The sequence below is a fragment of the Centroberyx affinis genome, unplaced genomic scaffold, assembly GCF_046629955.1.
Source record: "Centroberyx affinis isolate AG114_WGS23_722 - 3 ecotype Tasmania unplaced genomic scaffold, CSIRO-AGI_Caff_v1 ptg000109l_1, whole genome shotgun sequence".
NCBI classification, from domain to species: Eukaryota; Metazoa; Chordata; class Actinopteri; order Beryciformes; family Berycidae; genus Centroberyx; species Centroberyx affinis.
The window spans coordinates 518,288-544,461 of NW_027278811.1; the positions used below are offsets into that span (position 1 = coordinate 518,288).

Below are 26,174 nucleotides of genomic sequence, written 5' to 3' on the forward strand. Positions count from 1 at the left end.
GAGTGAGAGCGATAACAATTTCGATATCATTTCCTTTACGGAAATATAGAACAATGCCATAAAAACCCCTGCAAATTGTAATAACTATATATTAGCCATTGCATATTTACAAAACACTGACAACATAGAAACGAGGCAGTTAATGCGTTTATAAATGCATTATGTTCTGATGGTGAACATAGAATCATTACTGAAATAACAAGAAATGCTTGAAAAACTGTCAACATGTTGAAACTCTTAACAAAAAATATGTGAAAAATGTACATGAATGAAACAAAACTGATGTGCCCTTCGATGAACAAGATCACTATATTACAGCAGAGGGATGTGTATGGATGTGTGAGGGTGGGGTCTTGGGTCCTTCTCATGCATGGAGACTTTTTGATGAACCATCTTCAGTAAGATCATACCTACAACAGAGAATGATGATCAAATAACACTTTTAAATAATAAAACCAGTACTTTTTTTCTCCAATCTATACAAATCACAGGCAAAAAAAGCATAAAATATTACAAGTTTACCATTGCGTCCATCCTTTTGATATATCCTCCCCACTCAAATCTACCAGCACCTGCAATTTTACAAGAAATGGAGTCAATGAAAGTTTTGTATCTTCTTAAATAAAAACAGAAACCTTCACTCTTCGAAACTACAGCTAGTGTTACTGTTACATTCCCTAAAAATAAACCTGTTTCAGATAAAGTTTAACCAAAAGGGTCAGACAATAAAAAGGGGAAGCAGGCGTACTGAAAGGCACCCGTGGACTTTCCCAATGAGAGCTGTATGCAACTGAAAAGGGTTTCTAAGACACTAAGGTGCATCCATCACGGGCGCTCACTAGTTTTGCCCAAAGGTCAGACAGAACAGAAAACTAAAACAGAGTTAAATCAAAAAGATTTTCCAAACAGCATGGATATAAAAACAAAAAGGTCAAGAGGCAGAAGTCATCTCCCCTAACCAGCACAGCTATTACCAATTCCACTTAAGGAGGAAACCCCAGCAGCAACCATCAAACCTGGGAGGAAACTGACCTCAGAATGGAGAGCCAGAGTTAATGTTACCGCCCAACAGCCACAGCAGACAGAGACAGAGACCTGTAATAGTTACCTTTCCCAGGAGCCCCTTGTGTTTGGACAGGATGCTCCCTCCATTCTTCACTGCTACATCCAGAGTTCTCCTGTGGAGCTCCACCATAGATACACTGAACTCAAACCTGCACACACACACACACACACACCCACACACACACACAGCAAGATCATTCAGTCATTCTCACCCTCTTGAACTGCCTCCCCTTAAATATTAAACCTGCAGAGACCAACGTTTTAAGAAGCTTTTAAAAACCCATCTCTATCATAAGCACTATATTTTGTAATGTTCTGTTCTTGTCCCTTTGTGGGTTTTTTTCTGTTTTTTTTTTTTTTATCTGTCTTTTACATTCTTTGATTTTCACCTCTACAGCTCCTTGTAACATTGGTTTTGAAAGGCACTATATAAATAAAGTTTACTTACTTACACACACACACACACAAGCATATACACAGATATTTCATTATAGCAATCTATCATTGATCAATTCAGTTTAAAAATGATAGATTGTTCATTAACATATAACTCTGAAATGAGTTGTGATGCTGAAAAATAAAATATAGTAAGACTGTTGCTGGTATAAAGAGTAGCTCCATTGATCTGCTTCCTATTTAAATTTGGCCCAAGTTCTTAGGCTTGATTCCTTAAAAAAAAATCAAAGAAAACTCTACACATCAAAAGCAATGAAGACGGGAAACAAATGAAATTCTGCAATACAAAGCAGCTCAGAAGGTCTGTTAAACACAGCGCCAGTTATCACATTCATTTGACGATGATATAATAAGAGAAAATCTGACATGAGTTACATTAAAAGATACAAACCTCCTTATATAAAACACCTGAAAGAACAGACTTTCTATGTAAAGCCCAAAGCCACAACATTCATCTGCATGATGGATCATTTTTAGAGTACAAACATGTGATGTAAGCATAAACTAGCGGGCGTGTCTGGACTCACGTCTGATCATAAACTGGGTTAAGGGTCCTCTTCAGCGTGCTGGTCTTCCTCCTCCCTGTCCTGCTCTTGTCAGGCAGCAAATAGAGCCGGATGAAGGGGTCTGAGCCGTCTTTGGTGAAGGCTATCAAGTTACTGAGGACACATAGGACAACATGTTTTCAGTCACATGTTGCCAGGCACATGTTGGGGATTAAATTCTTAAATGTTTGCACTTCCAAAAGAAGCAAAATAATAATTTCCCACAAACTACCCCTAGTTTAAAGTTGTTAATGGGGGATTTTACTGAAAGAGATTTAAGCTAAAACCAGGTGCTAAAACCAGTGAATCCCTGAATTCAAGTGTGAGAAACACCCTTCCAACAAGATTTTTTTTTTTTTTTTTTAAAAGCGCTGGCTGATGTGGCTTTCACAGCTAAAAATGAAGTGCAGCGGGTGATGGCAGTTGCTCACCGGCAGGCATGCACCACCACGATGAGCTTGTTCCTCTGGGAGCTGTGTCGAACTGTCAGCTGAACCTCGCCCAGAGGGTACTGGCTGGGGGCCGAGCCGCTAAAAACACACCAGGCAGTCAGTGTCACTTTTATAGACTGCAGCTGAGTTTGGACAGTGAATGCGCATGTCGATGTATGTATGTATGTATGGACTGAAAGCTAGAGAGGTCGATAGCTGGATAGAGAAAACATGCATATATACACAGACGGATATCATAAATCATGCTCAAATCAATGACAAGCTAAGACGCAAATGCACTGGATAACAGAATATCAGGAACAACATGGTGGGATCTAGTCGAACTGCAATAATAAAACTACATTAAATGCAGGAAAAAAAATCAGGAGAGGTAAGAGACAGATAGATCCATAGACACAGATAGAGAGACTGTAGATGGATAAACAATCATAAGAATAAGAAGTCATATCTGTCTTTTACTTCTGCAGCTGCCGGAGCCTCTGCTGAAGCTCCAAGGTGGCGAAGGGCAGGGAGATGTCGGAGGCCAGGCTGGGCGTGGACTCGTTATGTGGCAGGTGTTTCTGGGAGCTGGAGATGCAGGTGCTCAGGTTGGAGGTGCTCCGGATGGGGCTGGCCGAGTACGGCTCGCCGTCCCTGCGCTGGAGGGTGAGGGTGGAGGCGTCTATGGGCGGCGGAGGGCTGGGCGGCGGCGGCAGCGGGGACTCGGAGGCGGAGAGTCTCGGGGAGGGGCCCGTGGTCGGCTGCGTCACGCTGGCCTTCCTCACCTGGACGGAGGAGGGCTGGTCCGAGGCACCCTGCTTCTCCAGGCACAGGATCTACGGCGAGACAGGAGGAGGTTGGGACTGATGCATGAGCAACTGTGCTACCAAGGGCCAGAGCTACAGCTGCAGAGTTTCTCTAACAATTTAGGGAAACGCACAAACCTCAACAATTTTCATTTAAAAGTTACTTAGCGCTGGAGTAACATCTTTTAATTCTGCTACTACTTCTATTGAAATTTCCTGTCAAAGTACTTTTAGTCAAGTAATATATCTCCATACTTTTGACACCGCTGGACGGATGTGTGTGAAAGCTGTCATCATGCATACTGCACACAGAAAAATGAGGGTTCTTCAAGGGTTCTTTGGTTAGAGTAGTGGTTCTACATAGAACTGTACTGACTCAAACAATCCTCTGATTTGTTCAAATAAATTAAAAAGAAATCCCTGTAAAAATCAGAATAAGAAACCCATTATTAAGGTTTTTTTAATGCTGCTGATGTGGAACATTTCATGCATTTTTAAAGGGTTCTTCATAGCTTCTCCAAAGGGTTCTTCCATGCTCAAATAGTTCTACATAGAACCTTCGCACTATAAAGAAACTTTATAAAAGGGTTCTGCGATAACACAAGTCTGAAATGTCATTTTTTTGGTGCGATACAGAACATCATAATTGAAAGAATCATTCAATCATGGTGTTTGATGGCTTCTAATGAGTTCTTGAATGCATGAACACTTCGAAGCTGCTGATTTGAGCCGTCAAGTCGTTATAACGATTATTCCCACATCATGTGAACGCAGGATAGACTACAGTCATAGCAGAGTGTGATATGGAGGGAGAAAAAAAAATGCAAAAGACACACAGAGAAATAAGCATTCTTGATTCTGACTGTTGAATCGTGTTTCCCCTGTTAGAAGTCGTTAACTATCCCCCCAGCTTTCACCCGGTCCTGTATGTTTTGAATCGGTACAGCCACATCTTGCACAGCTAACCTGGTTTCCTCAACTTGAATCGGTTTATCATTACTCTCCCTAAACGCATACAGTACTAATGAGGAATGATGCGGTCTGTTTTTACCCTCAGGGCCATCTTAAGTTTCATGGTGGAGCTTGGCCCGGAGTTCTTGAGGGAAAAGCACTGAGTCAGCGTCATGTCTTCTTCCACCAACAGGCCGCTCAGTGGCACCGTCAAATTACCCAGGGTGCATTTGTGCTTGTCATCTTTCACCTGGTCATGAAAAAAAAGAACATCTGCTTTGAGACAAGTCAGCTACTTCCGCCACTTGGTGCACTGCCTTGTAACAAAAAAATAAAAAAAATAGCAGATGTTATCAGTGAAGTTTTAATGAGCTGTTATGCAGTGTTACCTCCAACTCAAGCTCTTGCCTCCTGGGATTGTGAACAAGGAATGAGAAAGCCTCTTCCCACAGAGGCTCACTGGTCTTAAACCGGATCTTAATGGGAGGGGACAGGTAGTCGTATGTTAGTGGTTAATTAAAAGATGCTTTAAGAGTCGTCTTCGAGAGAAGTTACATTACTCAACTGAAGAAACCTATGAGTGTAATTGGAAAGTGTCAAGTTTTTAATTTGGATGTAGAATCATAATATGATAAATAGCCAGTTTTAATTTAAGGGTAATGTCATCCATCTATTTAAGGGTAATGCCATCCATCTATTCTCATCTTTATCTTATTTTCACTATTATTATCAAGTTTTATGTGAAGAACTTGGTGCATGTAATTTATTTGTTGTAAAACACTTTGAGCTACATTTCTTGTATGAAAGGTGCTATACAAATAAAGTTTATTATTATATTATTATTATTATCCATATTGGCTGTTAAGTTATTTGTGTGCATTGGCCCATCGTTTCAAAAGGGTAATATTATTTGGAAGAAGATTATATGAATGTAAAAAAAAAAATCTTAACATGCATTGATTTCTAGAAGTTTGAAACCTATTAATAAACTTTTGATATATTACAATTTTCATATATGAAATGTATGTGTAAAATGCATGTATGAAATGTATTTGACACCAATGTCTACCTAGAAGCTCTTCAGCATGGTGCGTTGCTGGTTTTGATTCCTCAATTTGTTTACTTGTACAGTTGTTACTCATCTATTTATTTATTCCACAATCACAACAGAGTAATTTAGATAGAGCACCTGAGAGTAGGCAACAGTTTAAATAAGAATAAGATTTGTTGGTGTTTAAGGATTGCAAACTTCACTGTCATTGTGTGTTGAGAATGTATGACATAGAAAAAATAACTACTTTATTTAATCTTTGGTTTAATCAAATACTTTTTACCAACTTACAATGGGAACACCATGAACAAAAATAGCTGTAGAAATGTAATTGTTCTTGTCATGTGGATAGAAATATGTAACCTCAAATTAAAACTGGCTGTGCTATCAATGCATCATTTTAAGAGCACAGATCTAAAGCATCTAAAAACTTGAGAATAGACAAATACTTATGAAGCTGAGTCATTTGTACACAAGTTCTTCTTATGCCGTGTGTGACTCACCTTACTCTCAAACGTTTTGTGTCCAACAGTGAATTGGACATAAGGACTGGGTTCACTGCTGCCCTTCTTGCCCGACTGTGAGAGGATCAGACAGAGCGGTGTTAGACACTTCTACCATGACACGCAATGCGGTTTTTGCTCGACAAAATGACACCCAAACATAAACAAACACTAGCTTCCTAAGACTCCAGATTAAACAGACAATGGTAAAAGGAGGAAAAACAACATCACTGTAGGTTTTGACCAGCAGGGCTGCAAGCAAAGACGCTACCAAGGAAACTGCCAAGCTTTGTCTCCTCTGCATTCTAATTTTAGTACTGCGTTCTGAGCTTTGACAGCTAAGAGCATTATTCAGTATTGGTTACAGATTAATAATAGCCTCCTTAGATACCAGCAGAGGACTATAACAATGGAGAGATGTCTTAGGTTACTCCTTAACCTGTCCTTACTCTTGTGGATGGCGCTTAAATTGGCCTCCTATTTTACATCATTACAGATAAGCTCTATATTAACCACAAGTAGTTTTGAGAAGACATATAAGAAGGAAAAGTTCAAAATGCATGATCTTTCACATTTTGGTCTGAGGAACGGTTAAAATAACACATCAAAAATGCACCATTTCTGTGCTGTTAGATTGAAATGTGCAAATCTTGACTGAAATCTTGATAGCTAATTTTCTCTAATTTCTTCTAACTCATGATTTACTAAATTCACATTTAACTTTATAAATATTAGCGCACAATGTTAGATTTTTGTGCGCAAGATCACATGGCAAATCTAAATAAGTTGGGAAATGTGAAAAATCGGGTGTCATTACAAGGAAGGAGGAAGAGAGGTATAGCATAGCAAGGACATGATTATCCATCTTCATGCAACTGTTTGATAAAGACAGTTCAATCTGTGCTTGTTTAATAATCATCACAATCACATGACATTGGATGGTGCACTTGAGAGCAACGACAGAGAGCACAGAAGAGACACAGGGTGTGATCTGTACATGCAACCCGCTTTTTCCACATTACCTTCAGGGCCTTAAAGACTGAGACTTGCTTCAACCCATCATAGGTGAAATCTGACAGGTTGCTCTTTAAGCCACAGGGAGATGGGGAGAAAATCACACCCACAGTTAGTAGGACGGGAGTGATTCAGTAGGGTTATGAGGCATGAGAAAAACCCGGAAAGAATGGAAAAGACTTGGGAATGGGTACTGAATGGATCAATGATATGAGTGAGGCAAAAAAATAGCATGAGCGGAGATGTCGCTGATGACACTGCAGGGAGCTTCTGGCAAAATTAAATGCTGTGGAGGAATGAAAGTACAGAGGTCTTTCCTTTAGGAAAGGCTGGGATGAGTTTTTGACAGCAGCTAGTATGAGACATTGTGTGATATTTAACAAGCTAGTCTACACTCCTTCTATATCTGTAGAACTACACACTAATTGGCTCAGTGCTGACTACAGTGACGCTCAGATCATTATAACCTTTGACAGCCGGCTCTTTGTACAGTAGGAGTTTGATAACTCAGCCTTGAAGTGATACATCTGATTTAGCAGAATCTCAAATCTGACTAATAAGTAAATTCAGATTTTTCTGCTGCTTGCATGGTTTTGTTCCCTGTGTCATCTCCCCCCAAAGTATCTACTTAATGTTAATTGTTACTGGGTACTTGGAATACATTTTATTAGATATCACAGTAAAACCGTGCAGCTGAGACAACTGACATGCTTTAAGGTACAAGTCTACGGGACCCCTGTTACTGTTCAACCCACGTTATCACACACACCGCTAAATGCTGACACTGCCGGGATGCAAAGTACCGGAGGACTCACAAATAAGGTTCTACACTCTGAGGTATTGCTCTCACAAAAGACTAGGCCAGACGCTCTCCTCTCTCTTAAGTTTCCACAGCCCAAGCTCCCTGTGAAGACGCTCTTGGGTGAAGAGGGGGGAGGAGAATAGAGGGGAAGGGTGGGGGGACAAGGTGGAGGTGTGAGACCTGAGTTGCCTACGTAGGGAAACTGTCATGTCGTCCTAATCGTGTGAAAACCTTGCCACTCCAATGTTTTCACTTGAATCAAAGGATTTCAGGCTCCTCTATGGGTTGAGAAAGTTCTACCACTGTTGGTCTGATGAAAGCCTTTCAAAACCCATTGGATAAACTAAAAAAATGCATGGTGGTCAAGCACAAAGCTGTTATTATGTTATTATTATGTATATGCTGTTATTATTTCCTTGGAGGTACAAGGTTTTCACCCGAAAACAGCTTGACCAAAACAAAGACAGAATTGCTGAACAGTGATGTGACCTGACTGCATAGCCTGCTAGAAAACATCTTGACCTGTGTATCTACTATAGGAGTAAGAAAATAAATCTTTTCTGGACTAAGTTTCAAGGAGTTGGGAGGAGAATAAATCCCACAGGTCTTGTTCAGTTCACCTGGAGGTCAGAGTGCAATGAAAACCAAATCTCAGAGAACAGGGAAACAGGGCAAACGGATGTCTGTCACTGTGCATTATGCAACACATGGAAGATCTTGCGAAAATATAACAAACAATAGTGCATTATTACATGTTGGCCAATAATCAATATTTAAACAAGTGTCCTACACTGGCATTTCTCACTAAACTGGTTCAGAGTGTTGCTAAATGTGAAGTGTGTGTGCTTTGGGCGGAGGAAAATAAGCCTATTGCTTAATACAGTTAGAAGCCACAATACCCACTACACATAGAACCCTTAGTTATAGGCATGTTGCTATATTTTAGCCAAAGTGCCATGTTAGAGTACAGCAGCAGAACAATAGCATTATCACCATCAAAAATAAAGCAAACAGTGTGATAACTCACTGGCAGGTTCTTTGCTGAGTCCAGGTAGACCACCAGCAGTGCAGAAGACAGCCCGTCATTGGCCAGGCTTCTGTCTGCACGCACACTCCGCAGCACCTGATTGGACAGGAGAGACGGGGAGGGCAGTAACCACCGAGAAAGATGACTGACATGTATTCAATATCCACTGACAGTAGCTAATACTGACAAGCCAACATTGCTCAGTCAGAGTGGGAAAGTTTGTTAGCTCATGCCGTACCTGGTCCATCTTCTCAGGAGTGGAGAGCAGAGACAGCCACTCCAGTTTTAAGTGGAGTTTCCCGGTGGATACCTCTTCCAGGTCAAACCACTGGAACAATTTGACCAAATGTCAAAGTTAAGCCATCGGGGGGATGCAGCAGCTTTCACTGTCTTGTTGTGAAGTGTTTAATTATTCACATTTTTAGGCATCGAATAGATCTGCCACAGGATATCTCCAAAAACCTTTAGGAGCTCCGTTAAATAATAGATACTTTGAATGGGTAAATAAGAGTGAACAGGACATATTATGTTAAAGTCTAACGTTAAAGATTTCACTCTGACTAAATTTATCGTATGACAACATGAATGGACACAGAAAGAGAGTTTTACCTCATCAACCTTCTGCTCTTTGTGAAGCTCGGTCATATCGATCATCAGGCTGCAAATAAAGGCAGATAATTACATAAAATTAGTTGGCAATCAGCAGGGAGAGAAATCTCACCGATTCATCTGAACAGAGCGGACCGGTGTATTGATTCCCTGCTATGTGTTGTCGGTGCTGTGAGGCAGTGGGAGAAAGAGCTGGCGCTGGGTGTAAAGTTACAGCCTTGGGCCAAAATCAATCAGCTTTACCCTTGAGCCTGTGACTCGGGGATAAGACCTAAGCTTGAGTTTTAACTGATGTCCAGTGGCCAAGGATTCATTCATCACACTTTTCCTCTGAGTTTCCCAAGCAGTATTTAGGATGTAATAGGCACTGCTATAGCTCTCCTCGTTGCGTGTGACACATGGCTCCAGCTGGCCGATTAAAGAGAAGCTTGTTATTGGCCAAGATCAGATTTGTGATCAGAACAGAGCAGGATATGAGATGAGCTCACCTCCCCAGGAAATCATCTTTGTCTGGATCCTCGTCAAACAGCTCGATCTCAAGGTGTTGACCTGAGTGCTCGTACACCAGCGCCTGACCAAGACAAAGACTTATTGGTCACTGTTCAAACAGGCATGTCCACTCAATAGAAACCTACATTAATGCAAGTTCAGAGAATACGGCATGTGGAAATAAGAAATTCCTGTAAAAAAAGAAATGCAGGGTTCATGTGCTGATAATATTGGGATACTGGAAAATTGTGTGATTCATCCGTGATCCTTTTTCATAAATAACAAATGAGAGTGCAAACAGCACTCTAGGGAGCGTTCATCCCCTACTGCGGGAGTCGGGAGATATTCAAGACTTGTCACCTCGTAAACCTCGTTCCATTTTGGGTGGAGGCTCTCCTTGACTGTCTTGCTCTGGAATAGCTGGTTGCCAATCTGCAGGACACCGTAAGGGTCCGACTTGCCCTTGATCAGTCCTCCCAAAAACTTGTCCTTCCCTTCCAGATCCTGGGCCTCCAGGAAGTGGATCCTCAGGACACCCTAGGGAGACGTGCAGAGCGCAGAGTTAAGGGTACAGTTCTGAAATAGCAACCACTGACACTTCGAGGCCACAATGCAGTGGGAGTAGATAAGATGTGACATTACCCACAGGATAATATGAAGCTTCGAAAACGCTGGCTTACTACCAGGGTTGGATAGTAATGGAACACTTGTAACAGCATTAAGTATTCTCAACACAAAAAAAATTGAGCTGTATTCCATTATGTTACCTAAAAAATGTAAGTCTCATTAAAATTACTAAAATATCACAAGATATATTACCAAAAGAGATGTTGCAAGTAGTGGACCACGCTGACATGTTTATCTTGTTGCCATGGATACTACAGGAGCTTGTGCTAAAGCCTTGAAATTCATTACACAAACATAACTCTACTGCTTGAATCGTGATACAGCATTGTACTGTTTTTTAGTCAATCACAGAGAGGTTTTTTATTATTCATTTTTTGCGGCTTTGGCAGTAAAGGCATGTCTGAAAAGCTTAACCTGTTTTGCACCTGCATTTGTACTAAGATTCTTTTTTAGGTTTCAGCCTAAAAAAAACCTTAGTAGTATTATCACTACACTTTACAGAGTTTGGCCAATCCCTTGGATGAAATTACTGATTACAATTTTGTTAAGGTAACAAGTAATTGTAATGAAATACATACACACCCTGCTGACTCACTTTGTCAACAAACAAGTAAGGAACCATGGTGTGTTGTGTGATATGTGTTTTATCAGATGGGTGACTGTCAGATGTCTGCTACCTTTCACCTACTAAGCATGTATGCCCACATAAAGCAGCTAGCAGATGTCCGAACCCAAAGGGAATATATTAAGAAATCGACATGATGAGGCATACTAATCGCCTCATCATACTTAATGAGATGCATTTTCAAATAGCGCTAGTACCTTTGGCATGGGGAAGCGAAGCTGGGCCAGTTCCACATCCCCCACCAGAGGGATGGTGATGCGGTTGGGTAACACCAGGTAACTGTAGATAATGTCTTGAATCAGACTGTCAGAGAAGCCGCTGTAAGGGAGGGAGGGAGGGTGGAGAGAAGGAAGGAAAGGAGGAAAAATAGAATGAAACAATAAATTATTTAAAAGACAGTAAGGGTGCCCTTGGGTTATAAATATTCTCCTTTAATCTGAGTTTAGCGCAGCGAGATTTTACTTTACATGTTAGAAGACAGTAAGAATGTTGGAGTCAGTTCAAGCATGTTGCTGGTGTTGGCCAACAAACCTCTAAATATCTCCCTGATCCACTGATGATTCAACACTGGGTGACAACAGCAGTGACATTGAGGGCAGAGAATGGCATTACCGGGGTTCCCTGTGCATTCATTGAGCTGTCGTGTAATAGCAGGAAAATTGCCCTCAAAGCTAGAAAAATGTAAATACAATGAAATTTCATCTTCTCGCATTATTGCTTAGCCTGTCTCCCAAAAGACAAATTGTTGCGATTACAGCACAATTGTCCATATATCATAATATAGACATCCAAATGAGAGGCGTTCTTAAACTGTCTGAGATATTGAAAGTGATCCCAGGTCTCCCAGAACCAAAATTCACTCGCTAAATCTACAAAACTGATGCAGCTATCCCTTGTGCTGCTTAGGTTGAGCACCAATGTACTTGGTGAGAGCATGTGTGTCATTGGGGCTGTAAAGAACACAAACTCCCATCCTAGATGTCTTGTTGAATGAGGCCCTTGACACCTGCAGACAGCTCAACAATAATTTCTGCCATTCCCCTCCTCTTCACTCCCACACTGATTACACCTATATTAGACCAATAACTTCCTCCTCACCGTCAGCCTTGACAACAATAAGCTCATGGGACAACAGCCCACTCAGCCATTCACAAACTGAATGGTACCAACAAACATAGACTGAAGGCCGGCTGACTCTTCAGGCTTGAAACGTCCCGCTCAGCGGTTTAGAGACTAAACTGTATCAGCAAACAGTAAGCTTAATTATTTAAAACAATTATACCAGGAGCTGAGAACAGTGCATGACTACCCATAACTGCTACAACACCTACGCAATTACACGTTGCATCTCAATTTCTCTGATTTCTTCTACCTCACAATTAACCAAACACACATTCAACTTTATAAATAATAATGTGCAACATAAAATATTTTGAAGTTACACCACATGGCAAGTTGGGAAAAAACATGAAAATTAAATATTGTGAGAGAGCAAAGCCATAAGCACATTTAGGCATAGTATAACACAGGCACAGACAGTATAGGATTATCTATCATCATGTGTATTTTTGACTAAGAAATGATTCCAATTGACATGGATGGAAATACTAAAGAGACAGATTCGGTTTTTTTTAAATGTCAAATGTTATGCAACAGACCAGATGTCCACAATGGAAACCACCCAAATGTCAACAATTGATCTTTGGCCAGAAGCTATATGACATTTCCAAGCAATCAATAATTTTGTGTGTGTTTGTATGTTTTTATGTAAGTGTGGTTCAAAATTATGCAGTAAAGGTTGTGAACCACTCGCCTAATCTACAGTCGCCAATAAAACAAACTCTAGGATATGACACAATAAGCAAGGAAATAGTCTCAGGAATGATGAATTAAATGTTGAACAACACTTAACATTGTACAAATGCCTGCAGTTGATGACTTCATTTCAATGAGTATATCATAAACATAGATGTACTGTTTCCTTTGGCAATTTCCTTCAGCGCTGTCCTGCACAAACAATGGAATTTCTGGAGATTGTCAACTGTCAAATAATTATGGAGCCGCTTACAAGCCACCAGCTCTGACATAAACTCCAAACGAAATAAACTCAATATTGCCGTCTGAATTTCTCCGGAGCCAGGAGAAACATTCAGTTGATCAATCCTCGGCTTAGCTTCCAGAGAAGCGGCGGGCTACCGTTCTTCTCTGTGAGCTGATTAGAGACAACATGATTCTCTGGTGGGGGATTGATCACAGCGAGAGTCTACCTCCAGCTAAGAACCACGGGTGTGAAGGGATTCCTGCCACATCAGCTCTTATTGCTGCATTTCTGTTGCTCCCCTGGCATAAACACAGCAGCAACACCCCCACTTTCTTGCCTGTGTGCGCATGCCCACACGCACACACAAATGCGATAGATGTTCACCTTAGGACGAGTATTGCTCATAACTGCTGACATTTACACACACACACACACCTTAAGAGCGTTTGCTAGAGCTGTAAAACCTCCTCAACAACAATAACATTACAACAACTGCGGTAAGACAGCATTTGTTGCATAAGACAGGGTTTAAGAGCTGCATATTGCTGGGGTGGGGGGGTGTTAGAGGATAAGTGTGGTTTTGTGTGTTTGATGACACTGTCCAGCCCTCAAGCAGGCAGCTGATGCTGTCTGTCTGTCGCCTGCATTCAAGGAACAGCGTAGCTGCAGCTACTATTTCACTATCCGGGCCTGACTCCCTCCCCCAGCTACCAACCCCCTCTCTCCTGCACGTGAGCCCCCCTGCAGGCCAACAGACACATGCACACCCACACACAGGCACATACGCAAACATGCACACACACAACAAGCTGCCTGGATCCATTTCACCCCTACAGAGAAATGTCAACAGCAGGACCGGTGTGTGTGTGTGTGTGTCCTGTGTGGGGAAGAGGGGGTAGACTGGCCGCTGAGCTCGGCCTGTGTCAACACGCCCGTCTAAATCGCCTGGGTGAACAATAAACGGCTGAAATGCCAGATGTTTGCATGCAACGAAAGTGCATGTGTCACTTACTGTGTGTGTCGCAAAAAGTGGAATTATTGCTAAGATAAGACATTAGCTGCATGACGCAACTCTTTATCTTGGACACACACACAACCCATAAAACACACCGAGACACTCCTGCTAAGTGAGGAACAAGTCTATAAACACCACAATTCTTAATCTGACCTGTCTCAGCCCCAGTGAAACTGTGACACACAAATCTAGGAGATCACAGTGAAAAGACTCAAGTCGCAGTTCATCTCACATCCTTCACTGGCAGAGACGGCAAATATGATGATTCATTAGTTACCAATCGCCCCTGAAATTTGGCACTGGTTCTGTGTGAAGTTAGTGTTGCTGATGTTTCGATACAGTTTATGTGAATACCTATTTTGTGACTAGAATATGGCAAACAATAATTGGGGAATAAGGGAGTAGGAAGGCATGAAAATATAAGCAAGTGGTCATTCAACACACGTTTTTTGGGGGCGGTGTGACTGAAAACACAATCAATAAAAAGACACACGCAACCTCCCTCCCTCCTGTAGTAGAACAGCAGGCTTTCCCCCAAGCTGAGCCACCCAGCGTGCTTTATAATTTAAACCCTCACTCTTTGTCTTTTCACCATTTACCATAATTTCAAATTTAAAAGCCAATGTTGCCAATGTGGAGTGTTTCAGCTTTCATGAGTGCCTGCACCCCGGCCGGCGCTCATGCCCATTTTAGATGCTTCAAGTAATGAAACAGGATTTAAAAATTCACAGCGTCCTCAAATTAACCTTGCTGGTTTCTGAGCTGGGCTTTATCTTATTTCCTTAGTTCCTGGTTGCTCTTGTATGAGCGCCTATAATGGCGTGAAAGCCTTGCTGTCACTCAAGCCTGCAAGCCTTCACCTGTAACTAAAATCCCCAGATTTCCTCTCTCTCTCTGTTTCTCTCTCTCTCTCTCTCTCTCTCTCTCCCTCTCTCTGTCTCTCTCACACAGAAAGAAAGACTATTTCCTATTGAGCAAGACAAGCAGGTTTGAATGAACTTACTTGAGCCCAGGAATGTCTAGTATATTGCTGAGGCCAGTCCAGTTGATGTCCAGAAGCTAAAAGGAAAATAAGGAGGGCGCCAGTTAATCAGGTGAAGCAAGGCTGTTGCATTGGAAAACACACTTCTCTCTACTGACTTCTCTACCACCTGAATGAATAAATAAAGATTGGTAGAGAGTGGAAGATCAAATTACTTTCAATTGATCCACACTTAACTTTATTGTTTTGTGGCCCCCTGTGCTACATTTACCAGTCGGTGTGTTTTCTGGCCAACAAATTCCCTGATTAATCACAGCAAACTAAGTGAAACAATCTAACAAAAGGATGCAGCAAACCAAAACAAATCAAAAGTTATATTCGGAAACGCTAGATATCCATTTTGGAACTAAATCACTACCCCACTACCTGTAAAAATGAAATGCTATTTTGTCAAACAAAGCTTTATGTTTGCTCTGTTGATTATTTTGTAAGTCTGGTGTAAGAATGGTGGATATCTCATTTTGGAACAAAGGTCTTCAAATATTGACATGGCAAACAGCCTTAAATTGCACACCAGTTTGGTGATGGAATGTAAATAATATCTAAAAAGTGTTTTTGGCATATATTTCAGCTCAGTCTTTCCCTTTTTTTAGTTTTACCCATGCATGTTTGCCTTACTTATTTAGCGCTCCAGTGGACACTTTGAGTGCACAATTAGCTATATGAGTCACAACCCACTGACAGAGACCAGAGATCCTAGCATGGAATTGAAGAAAAAAAAACACACCTGGCTTACTGAAATATTTATCACAGCAGCAGCAGCCCTCTGGGGTCTCATTAGTTGCCAGGGTATAATGAGGTCAGTTACACCGTACTTTTCCATGGTCGTTACCACCAGTTTTTACTAATTATTCAGGAGCCAAAAACGGACAAACAATAGCGAACTGATACAAACATATACTCATTTAATTCACTTTCAGGGTAAAACAGGCAGCTTGTGAGTCAAACCAGGATTAGGGAATAGGGAAACGAAAAGAATAGCTTAGTACAGCTAAGTCAGGTAAAGATGGCATCGCCTGAGGCGGGAAACTCCCAGGCAGACAGATCCTGCCTCTCAGCGAGCTTTCATCTCTATCTGCCTCTAAGCTGAAGGAATGGGTTTCAATGCGTTTTCTTAATGAGCCGTTCTCACCCTCAGTTCTCACCCTAAGTTGCTTACACTGCAGCAGATGTACTGTGTGCTGCAGGGAAGAAATGAGCATTGCAGGGCCATGAATGATGCGTGTGCATGAATGTGTGTTGGGGCTGAGGGGTTTACGGGGATACACCCCTGTACATCATTTACATGAAGCGATCAAAAGCTTCTTTCTGGGTTTGGGTTACTCATACCAAAGCAATCCAGGGCTGTGAAATATCTCCTAATTTGGCTGTTCAACAGGATCATAAACATGGTGGTTTGCAATCCAAACAGCTGACAGTGAAAAAATATTTTCCATGTTCCTCTCACTACATAATAGTCGGCGTGTCAAATAAGCAATCACAATCAATATCTTCCAGTATTGATTCACTGCTGAATTGCCTTTAAAAATGTCACTGCACAATAGCTTCATCTTTTTATTTACACTGCAGTGCCTTGCATCAATGTGATCACAGCTGACTGTGGCCTAGACCTCTTATGGTCTGGGAATGTTTCTCTTTTGTTTGGCACACAAGATCAGACCATCTATGGAGGGCTGAAAGGAGGAGGAGGTTGGCTTATTTTGACTACACTGAATTCAAGGGTAAACTGTACTAAAATTCTCCCCCATAGGAAATTGCTTCGATTATTAATGGGAATTTATTTTCTCTTGTTTCCTATATGCAAATATAATGTTATTCCTCTAGGAGCAGGAACAGATAGAGAAGCATTAGGCTTGGGGCCACAGGGACAGCTGTTGATGTACAGCGCATTGATTAAATAAACCTGCACACAAAGTACCATTAACACCCTTACCCTACATGTCTATATTTGTGCAGGTTTACGTGTATGTATGTGTGTGTGTGTGTGTGTGTGTGTGTGTGTGTGTGTGTGTGTGTGTGTGCATGCATGTGGGACTGCACTGATTTACTGAGCTGTTGCCTTCTCCCTTCAGCCTCCTACAGCACTATCTCCACCTTGAGTCTCAGCTAAGTGCCTGGGGTAAAGAAATCCACCAAAGTAGGGCTAGCTTGATCTGCAGCTATTTAAAGCCCTGGTGTAGTTCCACTGGGTACTCCTATTTGGCTTAAATCGGTCAAATATTTTTAGGCTGTGCAGCACTGGCTCTGCACCGGGGGTGAAAAGGGACATTGATGAAATATGCATTGGCAAATATCTGATATGCATGCAACTGGTACTGTAAAATGCAAATTATGTAGAAGTGTGTAAGCTATAAGATGATAGGCAATGTTGATAAGCCATGACAGTAAAGAAAAATGAATTGAATTTGAACTGGACTTTAGGGCTGCAAAATATCAGCAAAACATCACATTGTGATTCAGCTGTGATATATCATTGCTTAAAGTTTGGTTTTAAGTCATTAATTCTGCCCGAAAGGTGCAAACAGAAAAACAAAACAGAAAACCATTCTGTGATATAGTGATAAACATTAGTCAGAGTGTGTACAATGTGTCTTTGTCTATTGTGCTGAAAAATCTCCCTTACTTTCATTTTTAGGTATGGCTGTGCAGAAAAGAGATGTATGGGGAATGTGTTTTATGGCTGGATTTTAAGATTTTAGGAGAAACCCGGGTGTGTATTATAACATTAACATTAACAAAAAGGCCCATTTTGCAGCTTTTGCTATAGAGACACTGCATTCTTTCATATAAAAATATCACTATAAATTAAATCTCCCATCCGCTGAACTATTTTAATTTAAGTGACGTAACTAGTGTTATATTTCCAGCATCAGGACTTACCGGTTTCTTGAGGAAGAACAGAGACAGGGCTCCAACAAGGGGCATGTCGCCCAGCAACGGCTCCATCACTACTCTCAACACTCCATGGAGCTGTGGAAACACAGGGGGACACACACACACACACACACACACACACACACACAGAGTTAAAGAGAGAGCTCAAGGGAACTCACACCCCGGTGGCCCTTAACATTCCTGAGCGGTGGAGCCATTAGCTGTAGCACATGACAGGTTGGAAACTCGATGCTGTCCACTGTCCCAGCCTGACTTCACACCTGCCCCGTGTCATCCTCCACCTTCTCCATAACATATTAAGACAATTACAGGGATTATTGCATTGGAAGTGCTTTAGACGCATCATGGAGATCTCACCACACAGCTGCTCTAATCCATACTTTTTGTATTGAAGCGGTCAATTTTCTCCACTTTCATGCCCAAAAAAATGGGTGTTCAGGGTTTCCCCCCAAAATTGTATTCTTGTCAGTGTAGAAAAGCCTCTGAAAAAGCATTTAGACCATCATGCGACACTAAAACTCTCCATGAAAACCAATATGTTTTAGCAGCAGCTTTAAGGCAGGATGAGCCAATGCACCTATTCAATGGTAGGGGAAACCCTGGGATAGATTACAACCATTAAATGAAGAATTCATTTACAAAAAAAAACCATCATTGAACAATTAAACAAATAAATAAAACATACAAAGAAAATACAATTGAATTGCAAGTTTTACAGCCTGACTTTATGTAGCTGTGGTCAGGGAGGAACCTTCGTCATCATCATCATCATCATTATCGTGATATCGGATATTTAATAAAAGGCCAATGCCAGCCCATTGTCTAACCTTACATTACACAAAGCCACAGGCACCCAAAGGTTTTGAAAGAGGAATTGAATTACTTGTTAAATCTTGCGGATATGGAGTGAATTGCTCCTGCTATGTGTAATTTGAAGCAGCTCATGGAGCGATGGGACTAACGTATTAGTGCTTTATAATGAGCCGGAGAGAAATGTAGGTCTGCCAGTTATATAATGGGAGCGGTGCAGAACAAATGTCTCTCAGGGACAGACCTAACAGCACTCGGTCTCCAAGGAGGCAGATTGATTGTTTTTTCTGCCAGCTATGTTCCACTGCAGCAACAGCCAAGGGGCCAAGGACATACAAAAGCACCAAAACACACACACACATAAACACATACATACACCCCTCTCTGTTGCTAGCAAGCCAATACACTTAAGCAGATAAATCTTTGAGAGGAATAATATGCAATTTAAGAGTTCAAATATACTATATTACGTGGCTATTTCATTTTTTTCAATATTTCATTTGTTTTAATATTTAACTGATTAAATCAACTGAACAGAGGAGGAGCTCAGGCTGTAGCAAGATCAGTATCATCTTTTAAATCACTTCTCAAGCACACTTTATATGGAAAGCCTTTTTATAATGTTCTTTTTTTATGTTCTGTTTAATCCCTGTTGTCCTGTTTATCCTCTCTTTTATTGCATTGCTTCATTTATATCATTTGTTTTATAAAGCACTTTGTAATGGCTGTTTGGAAAAGCACTAAAGAAATTAAGTTTATTGTCGTTTTTGTTACTTATTTATTTACTTTATTATATGGACGAGAACAGCCAAATCAGTATGAGCATGAACACCTTTCCTCCAAAGCTAGAAATATCAGAGTTAAGACCATAATCTGTGTCATGCCACTGCTCAATGAAGCAGCGAGCTTCATATTAAGACATTTCATAAAAGTCATTGGACAGTAAGAACTTTTGATTTCTACAAAAAAAAAGCTACTCCTCTGAATGTAATCTGTCCAAATACCTTTGCCGTCCCAGTATTATGTGCTGTACAAAAAGTAGAGCAGCTCTTAAACTGTTCATCCAGTACAGCTACAAAGCCCCTCAAGTCACCGTGTCATTTTATATCAAATGCTTAGTGTGCCTTTTCTGACAGCCATGGTAGCAGCCAGAAATCATGCCAGAGTTGACTGTATCTGTGAGGATGTGTTAGCAAGACAGAAACAAGCAAAGAAGAATTCCCTTACCTGGATGCTCTTAATGCCAGCTTTGCAGTAGTATCGTTTGATGTCCACATCAATTTCAGTATTCCCAACAAAGCTGAATAACAAAAAAAAAACAGTAGGTTTGCTAAAAATCCCATACCAGGGTTCCTATACTCACTTGGACATCAAATTCAAGGACTTTCAGTGTTGTTTGTTTAAATTCAAAGAGTCAAAATCGCCATGTTTTGGGATAAGACATGACACTGGTCAAAATCAGACATCATTTTGTACTCATGATCTTGTCAAGTCAAGAAATCATGGTGAAATCATGGTATTCATTTTAAAACTGCTGCTGTATCAACACAAATATCCATCACAGGGTTTTCCTCAGGATGTGAAGTGTTGATCCTAATCCCAGAGCCGAGGCATACTGATGAATTTGGGTGCTATATTGTCATAAAAAATCAAGTACATCCATTCATATTAAGGCCTTCTTTTACTTTTCTCAAATCCACAAACTTTCAAAAATGTTCAAGGCTTGTGGGAACCCTGCCATACGATATAAACTAGAATCAGAAACAATTAAAGCTACAGTGAATTAAACAGATCTGCTCCAGCATGGCACTGGTTGGCTCACCTGATCTGTAGGTCCATGATGATCTGACGTTTGTCCACATTTTCTGTGTAAACCTTGACCCCGTTGACCCTCAGGGGCTGCAGCGAAACAGAGGGAACGATTACGGCCACTAAGTCACTCCAGTCCATCAACACCCCACCAACACCTACACCCCTCCTGCATCCCGCGTGGCTAGCATGAGGTTGACCCCTCTGGTGACCCCACATGGAAACTATTTAAGAAACAAGCGGGCCCACATGTCAACGACATGCACGCGTGTTTACGTTCACGCTCACACACACACCCACGGCAGCTGCCCCGACATCACCTGCTCCTAGTAGCCCGTTTTGTCCCTGCTGCTGCAGCACTTGACCGGTCTGAGTGCCTGAAAGCACCATGCGGGAACATGAAGAGGCACTTACTTTGTCTCCCATGTCAATCTTGCTGAAGCAGAAGGTGCTGAGGTGGGCGTTGGCCCCCTTCACCGCCGGCTCGATCGTCTCGCGGAACAGTTTCTCCACAAACTGGCAGATGTACGGCCACATCTGTCTCACTGTCTGAGAGGGTGCAGGGACAGAAGAGACACATCACTGGGCTGGCATCTGCCCAGCTGGCACACTCACTCAATTTCATAGAGGGGGCACTGTAGACGGTGGATCGGACAAACTAAAAATTGGTGCCTTTCCCCCCCATTATTATTCAGAAAGGCATGCACATGACTCAGGCGGACAAACACTGTTACCTACCAAGAACTCACTCACTACCTCAACCTCCCCTCCTTTAGGTTATTCTTGCTCTGTCATACAGGTACATGTCCCACTGCCTGAATAATATATCTACATTAAAATATTCAAAATGTAGTTATATTTAAGTAAAACCTTGTCAGACTTATACACATCAAGCTGTGACAGTAACGATTAAATTTTGATGATAGTATCGAGAAATTCTTAACGTACACTTATGAATATTTCAACCTTGACATCCAGTTTGCCATAGGGATTCAAAAGGGTTAATGTGACTTACTAGCTGATTTATGCACACTGTGCAGTGAATGCACCCCACAGTGCTGCAGAAGCAAGAAACAGGACTGTTATGTGCAGCTCAATGTGCTGCAGTGAGGCTACATTCAAAGCTGGAGTGGGAAGGGAAGAGAGGAAGAGGGATAGAGAGGGAAAGCCAGGCTACCTTCACATCCCATCTATCCCAGAATCCACAGAGCAAAGGTAAGGCTTCACTCGACCAAACAAATTCAACAGACAGCTGATTCTTTACCTTGTTTAGCCACTCCACTCTTTCTACATCTGGAAAGTGGACCTACAAAGGAGAAAACACAACAGATAATCACCATGTTTGTTTCGTTAAGCCTATTAATGCAACATGCAACAAGCACTCTATGGGGTGAGATTCATGCCACCGGACGACTGAATTTGAATTGAATTTTGTGTTCTGATTTTTTATGTGATCAGTGAAACTGAATGTTCGTATTTGAATCTTTTTTTTAATTAATTGAACTTGTATTTACTTGTTTGAAATTCCGTTTTTCCATATTTGGTTTCAATTTAAGTATTCAATTTCAAATTCAACACTTGAAATGAAATAAAGTCTCTTGACATAAAATAAAAGGCTTATAAAATTATGCATTGGAACTCCTTTCCCTTTCATTAAAAATGTGATGTCCACACCCCTAATTATCAACATTTCCATGTTAGCTTGTATAGGATAATTGACATCATTGGAAACCCAAACCTTAGAATCTCTGCTTTCATTTCAGATTGTAAAAGTCAGCAAAGCCTGGATATGCTATCCATGTTACTACACCAACACTTCTATGGGAATGTGCATACATTATAAGGGTGACAGGTGTTAGAGAAACAACAACAGCAGAATCAAGAATAATACTGTGCATCTATAATTTTATTGAATGAAAATAAAAACCGATACCATATTAAATGTAACTGAAACACTGCACCAAGTCTGAACTATAGCTCCTCCACGCCACCACAGTGACTAAAGCTAGACCTAGATTCAGCGATAGGTAGAGGAAAGCCCTGGAGATTAACTCTATACTGTGCGCACAGGCTGCATGCGGGGACACGCACCTTAATAAATAACAGATAGACCCAGCCTCTGACAAAATGTCTGGCTAAAAGAAGAACCGCACCTTTTCATAACACTAAATCTAATACTGCTGTTCCCTGAGTGCAATTTCAAAATGAAGTGATGGGCCTGCCTGGCGTCCTGGGGAGAGATAACATGTTGTGCGACAGCTACAGGAGACAGCACTGCTGCTAATGTGGGCTGGAGAAGTGCTGATGCAGCATTACGGTGGCAGAGTGGCATAAAGCGGTGACAAGAGCAGGAGGAGAGGGAATAGAAGCCTCTAGTGAGTATGACACATTCAGCCTATAGTTTTTTTTTTTTATGAAGCGAGAGTTATATAATCATTAGGAAGAGACATACACCGGCGAGGCTGCACTATTACACCTGACACACTGACCTAACTCATTCAGACAGTGTAGGTGAAGAACAGCAGTCGTAATGGATCATTCATGCAATAGGACAGATTGTTTTTGAGTAAAGAGTGTTGTGTTGTCAGAGGAATGCTGGCATCCTTCAAAAGTAGAAACTGGGAGTAGAGCAGCTGAGTTAATTACTCAGTTCTGCTCATCTTCGTTAGCGTGGAACTGAGAAGTTATTGAGGTGTAGGCCTATATGTGTAATTAAGAGGCTGCTTGGGCTTGATCGAAACATTTTTAATTGAAGGGGTTTCTCTCTGAGCTGACGCTGCTTAAAGTCAGCACACAGGTATGTAATCAGGAACTCAATAAGTGCAGGAAGAAGGGGAAAAAAGTAACTTCCGATTAGAAATGAATGGCAGCTGGGTGACCACTCAAATACTGAAAAAATAGAAAACCACATTCCTGAACCAGTGGGATACAGGAGGTGATCTCTTCACTTTGTAAAGTATTTGAATCAGCTGACATGTCCTCCAGTGATTTGCAAAGATATCAACTTGTGCGCACCTCTCACTCTGTCACTCTGAAAAAAGTGCATCTACTCAAGGTCTAAAAAGTTGGAATTGCAGTCAGACTCTTCTAAAGAATGCACTTATCGAGCTTCTCAAGCAACAGACAGGCCTACTTCTTTAACACCACAGGCAGCCAATGACTCACCCTGGATTTATAGAGCCGAGGAAACAAACTGGAACGGGGAGTGCCCCTCGGCAATATGACAGCTTCAGGACTTTTGGGCACTCTGCTAGAAAGAGCTTTTCTGTCTGCGAAAACAATGCCATCCCTATTAGCAGCGATGCAGCGAGGTGTACTCAGCCTGTCAGTCTTAAGGAGATCCAGATCGCTCACTGTAGAGCGCTGGAAGGTGTAATGTGTTATTGTGACAGTCTGATACAGCCACCCAGGTATAACCCATTTCCTCTTTCCCCCAAAACAAGACAGAAGGGCTAAGTGTAGCTTGACTTGCTGACAAACACAGGGCAGAAGATGGTCATGTCACTCAATAATGCATTTTTCTTTTAAGTGGGATGCGGCCAAATACCATCCTCTCATACTCTCCACCATCTCGCCCCTCCGCCCCCCTATTTAATAACCTCAACACAACCACAGCCTTGTGTCAGCAGATTTAGCTTTTCACTGTGCTCAAAACAGCCGTAAACATAAGGCAGCGCTGAATATCACAAACCAGTGGAGCGGTGACTCTGATATACGGGCAGCTGTCACTGCTAGACACACCAGAGTGGACAAGAGGTGCTACATTTACCAGTTAATAAAATAAGTAGCTGAGACTTGATGGAGCTTCTACAAGTCAGTTTATCTCTGTCTGTGGGACTTAAAATAGAGTTAAACCCCAACCCTAACACTTTGAATACAAGTGAATTCTACTTCAACCCTACATAACATGACATTCAGGGCCGATTAAGTGCATAAATTAAGCATAATGCCCTGAAAAAAGCCCATCAATTCTTTTAACTTGTCTTGCAAACCCCTTCTGAAGATGTCATTTTGGGGGATAAATCACAACCTGCAGTTCATCATTCACTATCTCTACAATTACATCAATCTAGCCTGTAAAAGTAATATCATTTTGTCAGCTATAAACTGAAGTTACCTACAGTAATAATCTACAGTAATATCCTTTAAAACGGTATTGGAATTTTTTTTATAAATGTTGTGCTATCAGTCATTGTGTCAGAGTAGGTGCCACTTTTTTTCCAAACTGTACACATCTCCTTTTGGAACAAAACTCTTCCAAAGGAGTCGGCATTATGGCAGAGACATTATCAGATGGATTAAAGGGTAGCCTAATCATGGCCAAATAAAAGAGTTCTAATGCCTAAGCCTGAAATGTAATTCAGTATTTATTACCTCACAGACCTCAGCCAATGCATCATCATGAAATATACTTCACTTTCCTCTTACTGTCAGGCAAATAAGCAAAGCATACTTCAATTTGGTGTTCAGCAGAGTTGTAGGCGATTTTGTGCTTGGGTAGCACTCGATCAAACACAATCTAACTCGTTATTTCAGTGGTTCCTTGAGGTTCGCAGCCAAATAAGGAAATAGCTCATTTCACTCTTACTGTATTTTGTTCACTAGAAATTTGCACAATCAATGGGAGACTGTACAGTAACAACTAATATGATCAGAGGATTAAATCTCTCCACCTGGCTACAGTTAAGAGATGAGATGCTGGCACAAAAGCTTTATCAAAGGTTGGTCTGTGGTCTATTGATCTGGGGGTCCTTGACATGAAAAAGTCAAGAACCGCTGTGTTATCTTACAAGTATACAAAGATAAAGGGGTGCAGTAAATAGAGAGTGTTACTGCAAGAGGGATGGCGGTCCGAGTCTTAAAATAACAGGGACCCTGTGGGCATGTTTCCTTTCCAGCATGGTGTCTGGTTCACCATTGTACCCTGCTGTATTTAGACTGGGGCTCAGTCTAATGTCACTGAGGGACAGCTGCTTGATCACAGCTTTACAGCTCAACACTGGTCCTCCTCTTGTCAGCTGATTATTTTTTCCTGGAAACTCACAAATATGGTTCACAAATATCACATGCTTTTCAGAGAAACACCCAGCTTGGGTAAATGCCAGTTGAAATGATTTGATCTAGTTTAGAGGGGTAGATTTCGGAGGGCATCTTACCCATGGTGGTAAATCAGAGGTGGTAAGACTCTGTTTGACACTTCTCTCCTCCTGCTCAAAGAAAGCCAAGGCTCTGCTCAGTCGGCTGTTCTTCCCTCCCGAGTTTCTCCTCCACCAGAAAAAGATAACAAGTCCAATCAACAGCCAGCTGAAGCTGAATTCAAAATAACCCAGGGCGTAAATGGGGAAAATGAGCACAAACGTTTTAGCGAACTGGACCCAGGTGTGGGTCAGCTCGCTGGTCGAGGACACCGGCGTGTCGTCGGCAATGTTCACCGGTGAGGGACGGGCAAAGTTGGCGCTGGGCTGAACCGGGCTCGGTGAGTTCTGCCCGTTCTCCTTGGGCGCCGCGGGGCTTGCGTTGTGCGAGTGGGCTCCTCGTACCGCCGTCATGCTGTCTCTGGA

General features: G+C 41.6%; 1 protein-coding gene across 1 annotated transcript; it reads right to left on the reverse strand.

Annotated features, from left to right (window-relative positions):
• Positions 1 to 518: 518 nt before the first annotated feature.
• Positions 519 to 26,162, reverse strand: esyt2b (extended synaptotagmin-like protein 2b). Its single transcript, XM_071525891.1, has 22 exons — positions 25,770 to 26,162; positions 21,878 to 21,919; positions 21,028 to 21,162; positions 20,627 to 20,703; positions 20,032 to 20,104; positions 17,980 to 18,069; positions 15,061 to 15,116; positions 11,199 to 11,319; positions 10,110 to 10,286; positions 9,749 to 9,831; positions 9,261 to 9,309; positions 8,890 to 8,979; positions 8,652 to 8,747; positions 6,831 to 6,893; positions 5,809 to 5,883; positions 4,644 to 4,730; positions 4,355 to 4,504; positions 2,978 to 3,333; positions 2,498 to 2,596; positions 2,049 to 2,180; positions 1,109 to 1,214; positions 519 to 572 (listed from the first exon to the last, which is right to left on the reverse strand). Exons 1-22 carry the CDS (start codon positions 26,160 to 26,162, stop codon positions 519 to 521), a joined length of 2,604 nt encoding a protein of 867 aa, XP_071381992.1.
• Between the last annotated feature and the right edge of the window lie 12 nt (positions 26,163 to 26,174).